The sequence below is a fragment of the Enoplosus armatus genome, chromosome 23 (assembly GCF_043641665.1).
Source record: "Enoplosus armatus isolate fEnoArm2 chromosome 23, fEnoArm2.hap1, whole genome shotgun sequence".
NCBI lineage: Eukaryota > Metazoa > Chordata > Actinopteri > Centrarchiformes > Enoplosidae > Enoplosus > Enoplosus armatus.
The window spans coordinates 15710889-15730664 of NC_092202.1; the positions used below are offsets into that span (position 1 = coordinate 15710889).

At 42.2% G+C, this 19776-nt stretch overlaps 1 protein-coding gene across 1 annotated transcript in view; it reads left to right on the forward strand.

The window, feature by feature from the left end:
* ank2b (ankyrin 2b, neuronal) overlaps positions 1-19776 on the forward strand; it is a 102653-nt gene that overhangs the window by 81548 nt on the left and 1329 nt on the right. Inside the window, exons 43-51 of the mRNA XM_070930280.1 lie at positions 569-646; positions 773-904; positions 992-1141; positions 1293-1527; positions 2052-2112; positions 17184-17267; positions 17398-17562; positions 18349-18537; positions 18745-18836. Of these exons, the coding sequence (XP_070786381.1) occupies positions 569-646; positions 773-904; positions 992-1141; positions 1293-1527; positions 2052-2112; positions 17184-17267; positions 17398-17562; positions 18349-18537; positions 18745-18836 (1186 nt within the window). The remainder of the gene's footprint in view (positions 1-568; positions 647-772; positions 905-991; positions 1142-1292; positions 1528-2051; positions 2113-17183; positions 17268-17397; positions 17563-18348; positions 18538-18744; positions 18837-19776) is intronic.

Sequence of the window (19776 nt, forward strand, 5' to 3'; positions counted from 1 at the left end):
TATCCCCCCAGTATAAGGGGCTATTCTCTATCTCTTGTGCCTCATTAGTACACTGTAGCTGTAATGGTGCTGCCTCTCTGTCTCTTGTAGTTAAGTCCCATTGTAGATGAAGAATCCGCGTGGCTGTGTCACTTGAGCTGTGTTTGTGTTCGTAATGGCGTCTCTCTTTCCTTCTATGTGTGCTGAAAATCTCAAGATTGACTTAAAGGCTTTATGGAACTTGTGAAAACAACTTAGTGGCTAAAACGTTTTAAATATTAAAGAGCAGATCATCATTTGAACTACCACATGTTATGTCAATCATTTTAATAATGATTGAAATGTACTTATTTTAATGCTAATTTTGTAGTGTCACTACAAGGTCTATCACAACCATTCTTCACAGGCACATTATGTGATTGCTCTAGGTTACAGTTACTGAATTTGATAGCATGATTTAACTAAACAAACTGTCGGTACTACAAGAACAAGAAAGCCAGTGAAGATTTTCGATACCGTTTGTGAATGTGACTTGATTTGGTATACCTTGTGGCTCTGACCGCTCATGGCTGTCTGGTGGTATTTACAGTAGATCCACAGGATGAAGCAGAGAGAAAAGAACAACGGTTGGCCATTATAGCTGACCATTTGGGCTTCAGCTGGACAGGTGAGTCATGAACAAGCTATCAAACTGAAAATATACATTATTACTTAATTTTCAAGAAAAATCTTTTCAAACACTTCAAATGTATCTTCAGACCATCATAACATTACATCTTCTTTTTCTTCACAGAGTTGGCACGAGAACTGGACTTCAGTGAGGAAGGGATCAACCGGATAAGGATCGAGAACCCCAACTCACTTCAAGACCAAAGCCATGCCCTTTTGAAACTCTGGACAGAGAGGGAGGGAAAGCATGGCACAGGTCAGTGAACAGTAGGGTATAACAAGTACAAAGTAGTAGCTCCTCAAATTTAAAGTTGAGTTTTAAGTCTGTTTTCTGTGTCACCAGAAACAACACTGATTAAAAGACTGACGAAGATCAACCGAATGGACATCGTTCACCTCATTGAAACAAAGATAAACAAGTCCACTCAGGAGGAGACATCGTCACATACCTATGCAGAAATAGAACGGACCATAGCACTGGATCATAGTGAAGGTACACAAGCCAATGTTGACTATAAGCAGGCTGATTTGGTTATGTTTAAGTAGAAAGTTGTAATCGATTACTTTCCTATAAAGTTCCAGTTATTTATACCAACCAAGTTATATCAACTTTTTCTGTATGCCTGCACTGTATCCTTTGTCAGGTTTTTCTGCCCTTCACGAAGACATTGACAGTCCCAGGCCAGGCAGGCGTACAGAGGCCATACGTAGGAGTCCAGGCTCGGGACAAGAGGTACCCATGGTGTCAGCAGAGGACCTGTCCTCCAGTTTGTCATCACTTCATGAGACGATGGGACGATCAGACACAGGTTCCACAGCAACAGGCCTTCTTAGAAATGCGCAGAAAGAGAAACTACAAAAAGAGATGGAGACGACATAGTAAGCTATGCAGAAAGTTACATTCTTGTGGCCACACCCACAGTAGCTCTCTAGCTGTTTTCTTTTCATCTACGAGCATGGACACGTGTTGCACTGTACCTCAGCTTGCTGAATGTGCTACCAAACAAGCATCCATCAGAGAAAAAGTGAGCTGCTAACTTTAGTTTGCAGGCTAGATAACTAACACGCTAGTCCACTGTAGCACATAGCTCAAAAACCTACCTGCAAATGTCATTGGTCAGTTTAGATGCTTATTGGTTGGTAAGGAGCGATTCTGATTTTTCTTTTTTCTTTCTTTCAATAATGATACATTTGAAAATAACTTTGACATAGATTTCTGACCTGAAAAATATATATATATTTTTTTATTTTAGTTGGACTTTAATCCCTACTGTGTGATAATTACTGTTAAATATAGTTGGATTAAATTATATATTAAATTATATTTTCAGAATATACTTTTTTTTTTTTAAAGATCACAACAGCCATCCCGTAAATATTGAAAAATTCTGTTTTTTTCACAGCTCATCACAGAGAGTATATGAGGAATTGACAGACACGGTACACACAGGCAGTTTTAAACAAGTAAGTCCTTTCTTCACATTGTACCGCACCTCTCCCTTCAATCTCCAATCCCATGTGATAGACCCTGTGTACAAAGGGGGACCCATGTTAGGCACTCAGACTACCCCACCTCCTTACCCCACTGTTGAACCATGTGATGAGGGTGCTTCTGGATATGAAGGGGCAGAAGGGGGAGTGGAGTGGAGCTTGGAGTGTCTACAAACCACCCATTCTGAAAATGATTGTCATTATTTGTCACCGTTGCTTTGGCGAGAGTCATCCAATATCTCTCGAACAGGTGTATGCGAGAGTCGACCATTGTCTATGACTGATTTTGGAGATAGTTTGATTGAATGTGATCAAGCTGAGCAAGACTTCAGGAAACTGTCTATGGAGCTTACGGAAACCAATGAGGTCTCTGAAAACATTTGCTTTACACAACAACTGAATGAACAAAGACCAACTCAGCCTACTCCTGGTTCTGGTAATGCAATGACAGAATCCACGCAGACCAACCAAATGGCCAGACGACACATGGATGAAGTTTCACGTCGACTCTATAAAGTCCTGTATGGATACGATGATGACCTGGTGGGTTCAGATAGTGAGGATGTGTCTGTGGTGCCTATGAATGCGTCCCCTGAGGACGCAATTCAAGTTGGAGTCAGGAAAGATGAGTTAAAAGGAGCTGCCAGACACACAAACGTTGATGACGATGTTTCAAAGTCTATGCTTGAGATCGACCAGGCCTCAATTTCCGGTGACCTTCAGGTCAAATCTCTACATGGCATGAAACAAACCCAGGATACTGCCACTCAGGCATTAGCAGGTCCCTCTGATGTCAGTTGTGCCATTCCAGGCTTATTGTCTCAAAACCTCATGAGCTCAACCAGCTCTGTTCAGATGTCACATGACTCAACTTTTGCTATATCAGTTATATCAGGAGCTGAGGAAACACTGTCATTCAGACAGAATGAACCTGAAAATGAGGTTGTGGTCTATGTAGATTCTACATCTGAGGTTGAAGCATCCAGATATAGATCCCGTTTACCAGAATCCACTTCTGAAACGATTTGTGAACTTCATAGCTTCATTCATGATAGATCATCTTCACCTGAATGTGTGACTGATACAGCAATATTACTGACAGAGAGTAGGGCCTCATCACCTGAATCAGTGTCATCAGTAAATGAGCTGAATTTTCTTGCACCTGATTCTCCAATACCTCAGTTTAGGCCCTTGTCTCCCCTACCACCTCTTGTTTTTCTCTGGGAAACTGGTGATGTTGAAGCTTCTGCCCAGGGGCAATCATTACTGAGTGCGCCAGGAGGCACTTCTACGCTGTTAACACCAGAAGCAGAGGAAAGGCCATTAACACCAATGGTTTCAAACAAAAGACCATTTGGAACTCCAGTATCTCTAGGCAGCGATTATAGTGGTGAGAGATCCACCTCACCTCAGTCATTAACTTTCAACATAGAAGACAGAGCATCGTCACCTGAGTCCATCATTTTAGAAACGGAGCAGTGTTTTTTTACATCCTCTGAGCATCTGACTCCTGATTACCATGAGATGACACCATCATCTCCTGAATCCATCACTGCTCATTGTTGGCTCCCACCAGACTCCCCTATCCCAGAATTTAGACAAGTCTCTGAGTCTTTTACAACTTGTCAATGTCAGTCATCATCACCACCAGTGTCATCAGATATGGAATATCAAACAGTATGTTTGCTATCAACGCTTTGTGAAGACAGGCCAACATCCCCAGAATCTGTAGCATCTGTCAACAAATACAAAGTCTTGTCACCTGATTCACCTATACCTGAATTCAGTGACAACTACCCTGACTCATCTGTTGTAATGATAAGGGAGGGATCCACTTCACCTGAATCAGTATGCTCAGATGTAGATTATGGCTCCGTGTCTCCAGCATCACTTAACCATGAAGATAGAGCTTCATCACCTGCTTCAGTTGCATCTGGAGATGAATCTGAACCTGTTTTACCTGTCTTTGGGCATAGATCACCCTCCCCTGAATCAATTAAATCTGCAGAGGTAGTGCATGATTCCATACCTGCAGATCATAGAACAAAATTACCTGAACCGTCAATATCTAATTCAAAGAACAAACTACCAACACTAGTGGAATCAGTGTCTGAATATGATGATGATTGGGTTGTTATATCTTTGTCTGATTTTGAGGAAAGACTATTTTCACCAGAGTCAGTGCCTGACGACAGACCGATGTCTACACAGTCAGCAATGGTAGATATTAGAGCATCCCCTCCTGAATTAGAAACATTCAATGAGTGTCTGTCTACAAATTCTCCCATAACACAATATACACCAACTGTACATCATGCTGTTACTATAAATTATCATTCATCATCACCAGAATCTGTGTTGTCAGATACAGAATATGAGGCCATGCCATTGCTGTCATATTTTGAGAAAAGGCCTTTATCTCCTGATTCTAGTGGTTCTGTAAGTGATTATGGGCCATTGCCTAATCCTGTAACTGACCTAACGCTTGAGGAAGACATGACACAACCAACAGGAGCTAAAGTCTTTGTAGACACATATGTGAAAAAGCAGTCTGAAACAAAACAATCTGAAGAAGAAAACCCTATAAAACATAATGAAACTGGCGCACACAAGACACAATCAGTGGTACCTCATGGCAGTCAGTCTAACCTAAACATTGTTACAGCACCAGCAGAATCTGAGGTCTTGTCAGCTGATATAATTACGGAAGAATTATCTCATGAGTTGTATGATGACGTAAACTCAAAGGATCCCTTAATGGAGGAGATAAGATCTGTCAAAACTGATTATGAACATGTGCAGAATGTTGAAAAATGCCAAAAGAAATCATCTGAGTTCATAACTAAAACAGATGAAGAGACACAAGAAACTGATAAAGCTCCGTCACCCCTTTTGTCTCCGGAAACTGCATCTAATGTTCTATCGTTGTCATCAGCATTTGCTGTACCTGAAGATCAGCAATTACCTGGTGGGCATTCAGTGCCAGTCTACAGTTTAGCATATGATGTGGAACTTTGGAAGCTCATCTCTCAAATTCGTGACCCACAGTATGTAGGAGAAACCTTCATGAGTAAAACAGGAGTCTTTCAGTTTGCTGGAACAAGCACAGAGTCTTATGAGACAAAGTCAGATTTAGCAATTGAAGATGAAGCTGTTGCTTTGCAATTGGAAAATTATCAAAGATCACTTTCACCAGATTCTGAAGCAGAATATAGACCCATGTCACCACAATCGCTGTTGGTGCTGGACGCACTTAGACCAGATTCCTCCCACTCAGGCAGATCTGTCGATAGTCAGAGAGCTTTAACACCAGATTCCCCTATTCCTCATTACTTTACCTCTTTCTTTGGACCCTCTCCAGTTTATCACAGATCAGTGTCAACAGAGTCAGTATTGTCAGATCTGGATCTGGATCTGGGGACTGATTTTAACATTTCATTTCTTTTTGAGGACAGACCAGCATCTCCTGATTCAGTAGCATCTGTAAACAGATACAGGGCACTATCACCCGACTCCCCTATTCCTCAGTTTAGACAGTCTTTACCAGAATCAGTTGTAATTGCTAGAGTGGATCGTTCTTCATCACTTGAATCAATAACCTATGATCTAGAATCAGATTGTGAGTCATTATTGCTCACTGAGAACAGACCATCATCCCCAGATTCCATAGATGAAAACAGACTACTTTCACCTGAGTCACCCATTCCTGTGTTTGGACAGGCTATTCCAGAATTTGCTGTTTGGAGCACACTGGAAAGATCCTTGTCACCTGTTTCAGTTTGTTCAGATTCAGAATATTGGTCTATGTCTCTGTCACAATTGTCTTCTGAAGTGAGACCATCCTCACCTGATTCAGTAGTTTCTGGAGATGACTACAGAGGTGACTCACCAATACCAGAATTCAGAACAGGGCTAACTGAATCAGTTTCATTTATTGCTCATAGATCATCTTCTCCTGAGTCAGTGGTTTCTGATGTTGAATATGCACAATCAAGTGTAGACATAGATATTTGCGAGCAGAGACCTGACTCACCAGAATCAGTATCTGAGACCACAGAGAGGCCATTGGGTGGTAGTAGTAAAACTTTACCTCTAAAGGCAATACGGGTGCCAGTATATAGACTTGTTTATGATGCTGAACTTTGGAAGCTCATTTCTCAAATACGTGATCCTCTCTATGTAGGGGAGACTTTTTGCAGTAAAACCGGTGTTTTCGAGTATGCTGGAACAAGAATTGAGTATGTTCTGGAAAATTCAAATGGGAAAGAGGAAGAGTTAGAGGATGGTGTGAAGTTGGACATTGTAGATTCATCTGATGATTATGTTTTACAAGCAATGCAAACAAAGATTGAGGGGAAAGAGAGACCAACGTCCCCTGATTCTGAGTCAGAATACAGGCCATTATCACCAGGGGAATTGATATTAATGAGTGCATTCAGGGCTGATTCTCCAGAGTGTTTAAAAGATTTGTCTCCAGACTCCCCAGTTCCCCAATTTTCCTTTGAATTTGCTGATATTGCACAATATCAGCCATATTCACCAGAATCAGCAGTGTCAAATGAGGAATCAGACCTTTGCATGCCCTGGCCTTGTAGCAAAAGCAAACCTTCATCACCTAGTTCAGTAATACCTGCAGATGCTATCAAATATGGGTTTTCAACTTCAGAGCCTTTTACAGACCAGAGAGCAGACTCACCTGAATCAGTTGTTTCCATGCTTGAAGAAAGGCAATTGACTACTGATGCAACATTTAGAGATAACCAGCTTATAAGTCAACTATATGACCCCCATTATTTAGGAGAGGCCCTTGTAAGCAGAGCTGAAGTATTTCAATATACGGAGACTAGTAAAGAATATGTTTCCCTTGATTCATATACAGAAGAGACATGTAGGTCACCTGACTATGAGGCCAAATACAGACCTCTCTCACCTGAGGCCCTGAAGTTACTGAGTGCTCTGAGGTCTGATACCCAGGAGACAGGCAACTCTGTGGATGAGTATAGACCTTTGTATCCAGATTCACCCATTCACCAACTTTCCGTCTCGTTTCCTGAAGCTCCAGTGGAACATCACAGGGCACCACCCTCCGAACCTGTGTTAGATACAGATCAAATTGAGCAATTTGATGTTGCTGCTTTATCTATTGAGTCAAGGTTATCATCTCCTGAATCAGAGGGATCACTGAGCCAACATAGGGATCTCTTTCCTGACTCGCCAGTGCCTGACTTTAGGCCAGAGTTACAGAACTGTCTTGCTTTAGTTGGTGGATATAGATTGTCCTCACCTGAATCAGGTGCCTCAGAATTCATGGATTCATCAGGATTTTTTCCTTCAGAATTTTGCATTCAAGACAGACCTGACTCACCCATTCCTGAATTCAGGCAGGCACTACATGAGTCCACCATATCTCACATGGACTTGAGGTCCATTTCGCCTAAGTCAGTGTTGTCCGATTTGGACATGAAAATGATCATAGAAGACCGACCTTCTTCTCCTGAGTCATTAGCGTCTCTGAGTATATACAGAGGACTTTCTCCTGATTCCCCTGTACCTGACTTCAGACAGGCTTTGCTAGATACATATTCTGACTTTAATGCTTCCAGGTCAATGTCACCTGAATCAGAGACGTCAGAAATAGAACATGCTCCTTTGATTTCACAGATGTTTGAATTTGAGGAAAGAGCAGAATCCCGTCAATCAGGGGTGTCTGACTCTGATCTTAGATGTTTGTCTCCTGACTCTCCGCTACCCCAGTACACCATGAGTGCACCCACTATGTTAGGAGTAAGATACAGATCCATCTCACCCGAATCAGTATATTCAGATGATGATTTAGAGACAGATTTATGCATCCCCTGGCTTTTTGAGGAAAGAGGAGCATCTCCTGGTTCAACTGCATCCAACGATGAATTTAGACCTCTTTCTCCTGACTCACCCATTCCTGAGTTCAGGCCGGCACTACATGAGTCCACCATATCTCACATGGACTTGAGGTCCATTTCGCCTGAGTCAATGGTGTCCGATTTGGACATGGAAATGGAGTTATCTTTCCCAAAGGTCATAGAAGACCGACCTTCATCTCCTGAGTCCTTAGCGTCTCTGAGTAAATACAGAGGACTTTCTCCTGATTCCCCTGTACCTGACTTCAGACAGGCTTTGCTAGATACACATCCTGAGTTTAATGCTTACAGGTCAATGTCACCTGAATCAGAGACGTCAGAAATAGAATGTGCTCCTTTGATTTCACAGATGTTTGAATTTGAGGAAAGAGCAGAATCCCGTCAATCAGGGGTGTCTGACTCTGATCTTAGATGTTTGTCTCCTGACTCTCCGCTACCCCAGTACACCATGAGTGCACCCACTATGTTAGGAGTAAGATACAGATCCATCTCACCTGAATCAGTATATTCAGATGATGATTTAGAGACAGATTCATGCATCCCCTGGCTTTTTGAGGAAAGAGGAGCATCTCCTGGTTCAACTGCATCCAACGATGAATTTAGACCTCTTTCTCCTGACTCACCCATTCCTGAATTCAGGCAGGCACTACATGAGCCCACCATATCTCACATGGACTTGAGGTCCATTTCGCCTGAGTCAGTGTTGTCCGATTTGGACATGGAAATGGAGATATCTTTTCCGATAATCATAGAAGACCGACCTTCTTCTCCTGAGTCCTTAGTGTCTCTGAGTAAATACAGAGGACTTTCTCCTGATTCCCCTGTACCTGACTTCAGACAGGCTTTGCTAGATACACATCCTGAGTTTAATGCTTACAGGTCAATGTCACCTGAATCAGAGACGTCAGAAATAGAACATGCTCTTTTGATTTCACAGATGTTTGAATTTGAGGAAAGAGCAGAATCCCGTCAATCAGGGGTGTCTGACTCTGATCTTAGATGTTTGTCTCCTGACTCTCCACTACCCCAGTACACCATGAGTGCACCCACTATGTTAGGAGTGAGATACAGATCCATCTCACCTGAGTCAGTATATTCAGATGATGATTTAGAGACAGATTTATGCATCCCCTGGCTGTTTGAGGAAAGAGCAGCATCTCCTGGTTCAACTGCATCCAACAATGAATTTAGACCTCTTTCTCCTGACTCACCCATTCCTGAATTCAGGCAGGCACTACATGAGTCCACCATATCTCACATGGACTTGAGATCCATTTCGCCTGAGTCAGTGTTGTCAGATTTGGACATGGAAATGGAATTATCTTTCCCAAAGGTCATAGAAGACCGACCTTCATCTCCTGAGTCCTTAGCGTCTCTGAGTAAATACAGAGGACTTTCTCCTGATTCCCCTGTACCTGACTTCAGACAGGCTTTGCTAGATACACATCCTGAGTTTAATGCTTACAGGTCAATGTCACCTGAATCAGAGACGTCAGAAATAGAATGTGCTCCTTTGATTTCACAGATGTTTGAATTTGAGGAAAGAGCAGAATCCCGTCAATCAGGGGTGTCTGACTCTGATCTTAGATGTTTGTCTCCTGACTCTCCGCTACCCCAGTACACCATGAGTGCACCCACTATGTTAGGAGTAAGATACAGATCCATCTCACCTGAATCAGTATATTCAGATGATGATTTAGAGACAGATTCATGCATCCCCTGGCTTTTTGAGGAAAGAGGAGCATCTCCTGGTTCAACTGCATCCAACGATGAATTTAGACCTATTTCTCCTGACTCACCCATTCCTGAATTCAGGCAGGCACTACATGAGCCCACCATATCTCACATGGACTTGAGGTCCATTTCGCCTGAGTCAGTGTTGTCCGATTTGGACATGGAAATGGAGATATCTTTTCCGATAATCATAGAAGACCGACCTTCATCTCCTGAGTCCTTAGTGTCTCTGAGTAAATACAGAGGACTTTCTCCTGATTCCCCTGTACCTGACTTCAGACAGGCTTTGCTAGATACACATCCTGAGTTTAATGCTTACAGGTCAATGTCACCTGAATCAGAGACGTCAGAAATAGAACATGCTCTTTTGATTTCACAGATGTTTGAATTTGAGGAAAGAGCAGAATCCCGTCAATCAGGGGTGTCTGACTCTGATCTTAGATGTTTGTCTCCTGACTCTCCGCTACCCCAGTACAACATGAGTGCACCCACTATGTTAGGAGTAAGATACAGATCCATTTCACCTGAATCAGTACATTCAGATGATGATTTAGAGACAGATTTATGCATCCCCTGGCTGTTTGAGGAAAGAGCAGCATCTCCTGGTTCAACTGCATCCAACGATGAATTTAGACCTCTTTCTCCTGACTCACCCATTCCTGATTTTACACAGGCGCTACATGAGTCCACCATATCTCACATGGACTTGAGATCCATTTCGCCTGAGTCAGTGTTGTCCGATTTGGACATGGAAATGGAGATATCTTTTCCGATAATCATAGAAGACCGACCTTCTTCTCCTGAGTCCTTAGCGTCTCTGAGTAAATACAGAGGACTTTCTCCTGATTCCCCTGTACCTGACTTCAGACAGGCTTTGCTAGATACACATCCTGAGTTTAATGCTTACAGGTCAATGTCACCTGAATCAGAGACGTCAGAAACAGAACATGCTCTTTTGATTTCACAGATGTTTGAATTTGAAGACAGAGCAGAATCCCATCAATCAGGGGTGTCTGACTCTGATCTTAGATGTTTGTCTCCTGACTCTCCACTACCCCAGTACACCATGAGCGCACCCACTATGTTAAGGGTAAGATACAGATCCATTTCACCTGAATCAGTATATTCAGATGATGATTTAGAGACAGATCTATGCATCCCCTGGCTGTTTGAGGAAAGAGCAGCATCTCCTGGTTCAACTGCATCCAATGATGAATTTAGACCTCTTTCTCCTGACTCACCCATTCCTGATTTTACACAGGCGCTACATGAGTCCACCATATCTCACATGGACTTAAGGTCCACTTCACCTGAGTCAATGTTGTCAGATATGGAAATGGAATTACCTTTCCCAACATTTTTGGAAAGCAGACCTTCATCTCTTGATTCCCGAGCATCAATCAGACTTTCACCTGATTCACCTATACCTGACTTCATGCAACCAATGTTTGGAATTCCTGAAACTATTTTTGGACATAGGTCGACATCCCCCGAGTCAACATGTTCTGATATAGAATACATTGTTCTTAGCCTAGGATCACTAGTTTATGGCAATAGACCTTCTTCACTTGGCTCAGGAACATCTGGAGATGAATACCAGGCTCTGTCACCAGACTCACCCATAGCTGACTACACACCAGTACATGAACATGTTATTGTGAATGTTGGGTATAGATCACCCTCCCCTGAATCCATTGAATCAGATATTGAGTATGCTTTGAGTGAGTTTTTGATGTCCATGGATTATGTTGTTGAGGATAGACCAGATTCTCCTGAATCAATAGGATCAGAAATACAAGAGAGGCCACTATCAGTTGAATCCATACCAGAATACAAACCTTTGTCACCTGTGGCATTGATGTTACTTGGAAACATCCAATCAGTATCTCCAGAATCTACTCAGTCACATGATGAACACAAGAGGTTGTCTCCAGACTCACCTCTTCCTTGGTTTACACAAAATGTTCTTGAGACCACGACAGCAGAAACATACTTTGGGTGTTCCTCACCAGAATCAGTATTGTCAGATATGGAATGTGGTTTTGCTTCGTATGACATAGAAGTCACTGACATGAGACCAGTATCACCTCAGTTAGAGAGATCAGATGATGAATGTAAACCCCTGCCCCCTGAATCACCAATACCGGATTTTACAAAGACCTTTGTAGAAAATCTCATGACTGTCAGAGACATATCACCCACTGAATTTTCAGATTCAGATGATTTGTCACAAACTTTAGACCCATTTTGTACAGAAGAGAGGTCAGCATCACCAGAGTCTATTGAATCAGATAAGGAAGAATTACTGTTGGCACCCAAATCATCAATAACTGCATTAAAAGTTCCAACTTTCAATGAAACAACCATTGATAGCACTGTTTTATCAACAATGGCACCTACTTCACTTGAGGAATCAGCCATCACTGTAGCTGAGTATAATCTCATTTATGATGCAGAGTTGTGGAAGCTGATTTCTCAAGTACGTGATCCTCAGTATGTGGGAGAAACTTTCAGCAGTAAAACAGGGCTTATGCAATTTATTGGCAGCACAACAGAATATGAAAGGAGTGCTCCAGATGATAAACAAGATAGTCAAGTAAAAGATAAAAATGAGCAAGATGCCATTGCCACAGTACCATCAGTGTCACCTCCACCAATGATCGAATACATTTCATCTTCGGGAGCCGCTCCATACAGACAGGCTAAGTACACATTTGAAATACCTGCCCCTGAGGCACAAACAGGGTCTGATGATGATTGGGTGGTTGTATCAGTATCCGACACAGAGGATGATGATCTACGCTATTCACCAGAATCCTTGGTAGACTACAGACCCATGTCCCCTAGTTCAGCCATGGTGATAGAAGCAAGAGCATCATCACCAGAATCTGTAACATCAGTCAATAACTTTAGACCACTCTCACCAGATTCTCCCATACCTGAATTTACAGTGGCATTGCCAGAATGCATACTGTTCCAGAGATCAACATCATCTTCACCTGAAACTTCAGCATCAGATATAGATTATATGCCATTTGGAAATTACGAATCTCAGTTTGCAGAATGCAGGCCATCATCTCCAGAATCTGCACTGTCAGAGGATCAGAATGGGAGAGACAGGCCGTTATCATCTCAGTCACTGCCTGAATACAGACCTATGTCACTTGAATCTGCCATGCAAATGGCTGACAGAAGAGCATCATCTCCAGAATCGATGCCTGAGTTCAATGATAACAGGTCACTGTCTCCAGACTCTCCCATCCCTCAGTTTACAGTATCATTGGAGGACTACACCACTACATATAGGTCATCATCACCTGAATCAATGGGGTCAGATTCAGAGTGCGAGCTTATGGTCATCTCATCAAGAATCAGTGAGACTGACAGACCATCCTCACCTGAATCCATATCATCTGTCAATGAGTTCAGACAACTAATGCCTGACTCACCAGTACCTGAGTTTATGAGAATATTGTCTTCTTATTTTTTGGATGCTACCCATGTTGATAGATCATCTTCACCAGTGTCTTTGTCATCAGACACTGAGTTTGTTGCTTTACCTATTGATTGTTGGATTGACGATAGCCCAAGGCCACTAAGCCCTCAAACGGTTGAGTCAGGGGAGGAATTTGGCTTTTGTTTGGATGGGACTGATGAACCAGAATGTTTGAGTCATGTGACATCTCCATTATTGCCCGATGAGTCTTTGTTATTACCTATCAAAGGGCCATTGGCTGTGACGCCATTACTCGTTCAAACTAGTGAGACAAAGTCTAACAAAGGACATGCCAATCCTGACTGGCAAAAAATGACGGGACCGCAATCAGGAGTTTTGTCTCGCGGTGAATGGATGCAGCGTGGATCGGAAGCTGAAAGCATCTCAACCTTGCAAACCCCCGTTTGTGAGGAAGACTTCCAAAAAGAAGCTCCCTCTCCAGTTCAGGATACAAAAAGAAAGGAAAAGAACACCCTACACGTCAGTGCTGGAGAACTAAAGAGCACGACAGCCTCACAAAGGGTAAGACTGAGTGCATGTCACTTGGATGGAGGGAAATAACTCTGTGTGATGAACTAATAACAAAATGGAGTGCAGTTAATGCATCGAATGTTTTCGGAATGTGTTGGGAAAATATTTATTGCTCTTCCTTCAGTTCTGATTTATTTGTCTAATGATGCTTTTAAACTTGCCTGCCATGGCTTCACATATGTTGTTCTAAACCTGATGAGAGGTTGGCTGGATGGAAAATAAACTCACTGCTCGGTGATGTTAACTTGGTGAAATGTTGAGATGAATTTAATGGTGCATAGCAACCTACATGTTGGTGAACTTATTTAGATCGTGTTGATGTTCACTTACAGGCTCCTTCTCAGACACCAGAGGATACACAGTTTCATACAGACAATGAAGTGGAAAGCAAGCTGCTGTCTGCTGCAACAGTGGCACAAGACACCAGTAAAATAGGTGTGCTGATTACTGATGACAAGCCATTGAAATCAGTTCCCCTTCAGCTACCTGACCGGAATTCATGCACAACCCACAGAACTGTTACTCCAATTCTAACTGCATCTGAGAAGACATCATGTCTAAAGTCAGATGTATCGCATGGGTACTCAGAGTGGGAGTTGTCCCATAAGAAAGCACAGTCCTGTGAGCTTTTTTCACCCATGTCAACTCAGTTTTTAGTCCCACCAGATTATGAAGCAGTATTTTCAGGACATCAGTCCCTGAGAGTTTCTGAATGTAGTCAAGCTTCCTTGAATGATTTGAGTCCAGTGTCTCCAGTTTTCAGTGACTCTATTTCAGCTCAGGTTGTGACTGAAGCCACTACCAAGGGAGAGTCTGAAAAGGCTGAAGACTTAGAGTTTTCCCCAGACTTCAACAGAGTTCTCTCAGAATTTGAGAAAACGCTCTCTGAATTTGAATCGGATGATCCAAAGGAACTCATTAAGGGATCGGAATCTCCGCAGCACTCTGACTCGGATGTGGAATTCTTTGACTGCAGACAAGCCTTCTCTGACTTCTCTGAACCAGAAGATGTGAAACTGGAACGTGAGATTACCTATCACATTTCCGAACCCCCGTCCCCAATGCCTGGGAGTAGCCCTGATGTCAGCTTCCTGAAAGGGAGCCCTCAGTACACTGGTCACCCTTTCCTCCGAGTGGAAGATTACAAGCGCTTCTCTTCTGGCAGCGAAAGTCTCTGTGAATTTGCTTATGATTCAGAAGGTTCACGGGAGTGTCAAACAGAGGGCGACCTCCCTGTGTGTGAGGAGCTTCTTTCCAGAGATCAGGCAGGGTATTTTGATGATGACGACTTCCTGGGAAGGGTAAGAGGCTGAGCATGAGCATAATTCTGCACTGGCCAGTGTCTTGCCCGCCCAAACTGGTTGCTGTGGTGCTGCATTCAAGATTCCGAAGATAAAACACATTTTATGGGCTAAACAAGGCTAACTAAGTGCTTTTTGTGTGCATGAGTTCCTAAACTTTCCATAAAATAACAAAAATTCAACAACTGTGATGAGTTGCCGTATTAAACATGATTAGTGACTGAAAAAGCTGTGTTTGACATTAGTGGTGTGATGTATTTGCAGTTATTCATTTTGAAGTCAGCATTGGTGACATTTACAAGCTGCTGTAAAGAACCAACTCTACAAAATATAATTCTTTGTTCACATCTGCACCTGTTTGCATCCCTTGATTTCTGCTTGTTGTTCCCATCAGTGTGTGAAATACCCTTTGACAATGAGGGGGGGGGGGGTCCCATGCTTTGAAAAATAGAAAAGGCCTACAGCAACACATATTTCCCATAAATGTGTCCATTGTGACTCTATGGGTTATGCTAAGTTTCCAAATAGCTTTCCAAATAAATATGAATTTTTACATGAATCATTTGAAATGAGTGACCCTTAGTAAACACAGAAAGTAGCAGCCTGGAATAGCCATGTTGGTTAATTGAATAGGGGTCTGTGTTTTTTGTTGTTGTGCTAACACTGTAAGGATGCACAACAGCCTGTGGAATTGCAGAGGCAAAAAAAGCACTCTTCAGGTTTTCACTTAACTATGTTGCATATCCACCTATTCAGCCTATATTTACTGTATCGTTTGCAGAAGTATAATTGGCACCAGTATCCTTGTTAGCACCTGCGGCACCAGTGTCTGTGGCATTTTCTGTTCAGCTCCTCACCTGGCCACATTTCATAATGCAAACAATTATAAGTTATAAGTATAGATCAAATAATCATCTTAATATTTGAGACCCCCCCCCCAAAAAACATTTGTTTTGGACATTTTCAGGGAGATTCTGGGTATTAATTGAGAAAGTCTGAGACTCCCCGTGTTTTGCACACTGATTCACACCGATTCACACCCTTGCACGTTTATTTCATTTGAAAGTTTTTGCACAACTGTGCCTTCTCTTCATCTCACTTCATTATTGTGTACAGCCATACAATTTATTATTTTAGTCATTACTCATTCCATTTGTCTGTACATTAACCTTTTTGACAAGCGAACATAAAAGTGAGGTTAAGAGAAAACAGAAGGAACAGCCACTGTCTGCAGGAGTGTGCTGTAGCAAGACTGTGCAGACCTCATATATTGACCCATGCTGGTTGTGTGCTGTCTCCCAGGAGATAGCAGAGGAGCTAGGGTTGCTGTCCTCTGATAGCTCAGAGGAGGATGTGCTGACCACCAGGGTGGTCCGACGCAGAGTTATCATTCAGGTAAACAAGCATGATGCAGCTGTGCTGCCCCAGTTATGCCGTGGAGTGATGTAGGGTTAGTGAGTAGTAGAGGTTTAGTGCTTCTTGGTGGGTTTGTTTTCATGCTGGACTTGACTTACGTGGTTGATCATATGCCACGGAGTGTCCCACATTTATTACATTTGCTTTGCACAATCTGCAATGTAGAAAGTTAAATATCAAAGGGTGGAAGAGTACCTCTGAACCCCATTTGGTTTTTGTTATTTTATTGTTTTTGTTCCCTTTTGTTTCTGCACACTCACCTTGAAATTTTTTTTTATATCTGTGTTTTTTTTTAAACTTTCTTTTCTGGTATAGAAATATCAAAAAGTTAAAGCCATAATGTGTTGAATTTTAAAGTTTTTGACTTGGGCGCCCCCCAGTGGTAGCGTCGGTAAAGAGACTGGAAGACAGCAATCCCAATCACCAATTTTCACCAGAATTGTTGAATCTTTAAAAAAAAACAAAAAAAAATTATGCCATCAGTAAGACTTAAAATATTCTAAAATTGCATAAAAATTCTACACATAGGGGCTTTAAAATAGTGTGTAGATTTGGTGGTGTTGGCCATGTTTGGGTGATTATGTCATGTTGCTTGAAATACATGCTGACAACATGTTGTTAATTGTTCCCCTATGAATTGACAGTATGTGTTTTGTCTTTTTACAGGCGGATAACCTACCAGACATCCCACCACAGACTGTCACAGAAGAGAAGTACACAGATGAGCACGGCAACATGGTAGTTAAGAAAGTAAGGGAGACAACATCATCAAAATATCCAAAAGTTACTCGTAAAATAGTGCTGTTCCTTGGCCTATATCATGAAAAATGTTAACCAGGCTACAATTTTTTACTATTCTCTTTCTGTCTCGTCCACCCAGATCACACGGAAGGTGATTCGTAAATATGTGTCCGCCGATGGCATGGAGACACAGGAAGTGACCATTGAGGGCTCTCACCAGGAGACGGTGCAGATCGAGGAGGGAGACGCCGTCTCCAGAGTGGTGAAGAGAACTGTGCTTCACAGTGAGGGAGATCAGAAAGAGGTCAGTGTCGTCTACCAGCTACTTTCATATGGTTTTAAATCTTTAATCATGACTATATGACTTGGTTTCCATTATGAGATCAATTTGTGTTATTTATGAAAACAATGTATTGCATGTTTAGTTGACAAAGCTCTGCACAAACTAGCTAGCTAATGTTGCTATCATTACATAACACATAGGGATACCCATGATCTTCCCACGATGCGTCACTTTATAGGTGTGCATGCATTTACTGGTCTGTCTGACAAAATCCCAGCTGAAAATGTCTCACTTTAAATGCAATGCAGCATTCATCAAACAATAAACAATGTTATTTTTAGTTTCTGCTGTTATTTCCAACGTGTGCAAATCAGTATCTCGTCTTTATTCAGGCGCTTGCGTCTCAAATACCCGGTTAAGTGTAATTTAATGAGCGTAGCGTTGCCTTGCTGACAATCTTATTGCGAGCTTAGTCAGGCATATGTGTACAGCCATGCTTGCAGCTCTGTGAGGTTGTACAGCTATGCCTTGAGCCAAATGCTAACATCATCATGCTAACAGCCTCACAGTTACAATGTTAACATACTGATGTTTAGTAGGTACATTGTTTACAAAGTTTAACATCTTAGTTTAGTGTACTGACATGCTAAAATGTGCTAATTAGTACTAAAACAAAGCACACCTGAGGCTGATGGGAATGTCTTCGGACCCTATGACAGTACTATAGATAGAACAGTAGTAGTACATACTACATTACGCATAGTACATAACAATTGGTGCCCTGACATCTTGCCGTCTTCTCTCCAGTTGACCTTCTCGGAGCCCCTGGCCCTGGGCGCCGCCACGGCATCGGAGTTCGAGGTGGAGCCGGTGCAGGGTCGAAAGGTCAGCAAGGTTGTCAAGACAACGGTGGTGAGAGGCGAGAGGATGGAGAAGCAGACCGGAGAGCCCTCACTTGCTGCAGATCTCCCCTCAGCCAGAGAGGACTTTGAGAAGGTCAGTGTGCCCAAACTGATGATTAGAAGCTGATTTCACACTTTCACCAGGTATTTTGGAGATTATCGATTGTCACAGAGTGATTCTACTACACGCTAATATACAATGTCAGTAAGAGCTGTTGAGCAGATCTCTATGTCAGGTTTCCAGTGTTTTGTCTTTTCCTCCTTCTGATCCCTCTCTCCTCCCCCCCCCCCCCCCCCCCAGGCATTGAGTTATGCTGGAGGCTTTGGGAAAGTGCTCCTGCCTCATGTAGTAGAGAGGGAGATTGTGCAGGACGACGGTTCTGTGGTTAAAAGGTTGGCCAGCAGCATGGGAGTGTGTAGAAATGACCACAAAGAAACTGGTGTTCACTAAGAGGGCATTAAGCAGAGGTTAACGTGGAAGCATGGTGTGACTGCACTCTAATTGTTTAACCTTTAATGATACTGTTCAAACTCTGAACAACTTTGACTCGTACTTTGCAGGGTAAGTGGCAATTCGAAGATTGTCAAAGGAACATTAGATTTTTTTTTTTTTACAACCTGAATATTTTGATGCAGTTGGACACAACCTTAAAAGGAAACTTTACAAGCAGTTAAAATAGTTTTTGAGCTTCTATTTGTAGACGTTTGTAGCACAAAGTTTTGTTTGTAGTAATTGATACAAACCCAGTTAAAATGGCGCTGTTATGTGTGTTGCTTTCATTCACCTCAGTGTCCCTGAGTTGCATTGCTGTCTTGCAACACATTCCATATACTACCACTGGGGGGCGCCAAAGTTCAGAAAGTCCCCAGTTTCAGTATGTTATCTAATCCACTCAAAAGTTTTACCCCAACTGTAAATGATCGTTGTCGTTGCAGATATACTTCCTGGTTCATCATTCACTTCACATTGTGTGTGAACATGCAGTTTGAAAGCACAGCGTCCCCTTGAACTTTCTTCAAATTGTTTCGATAATGATAAATAAACTGTGCCTGGTTGGTCATGTGATTTTTTCATTGACTCCATCATAAAGAAGATGATGATGATGGGCCAGTAGTTAAATAAAGCCAAGGTTGGAAACTTTTAAAGTAGTTTTGAAATATGAAATGTGGACAAGGTTGCATGTTTTGTGACATTTGGAATCTTAACCTGCTCACATGTAAATACCAAAAGTCAGGCCCAGCTCACCCTCTGAATATGACCCAGTTAAAATGCTTGGTTTACCCACATTTTAGGTTAGTCTAACATGGAAACTCAACATCAAGTGAGGGGTTA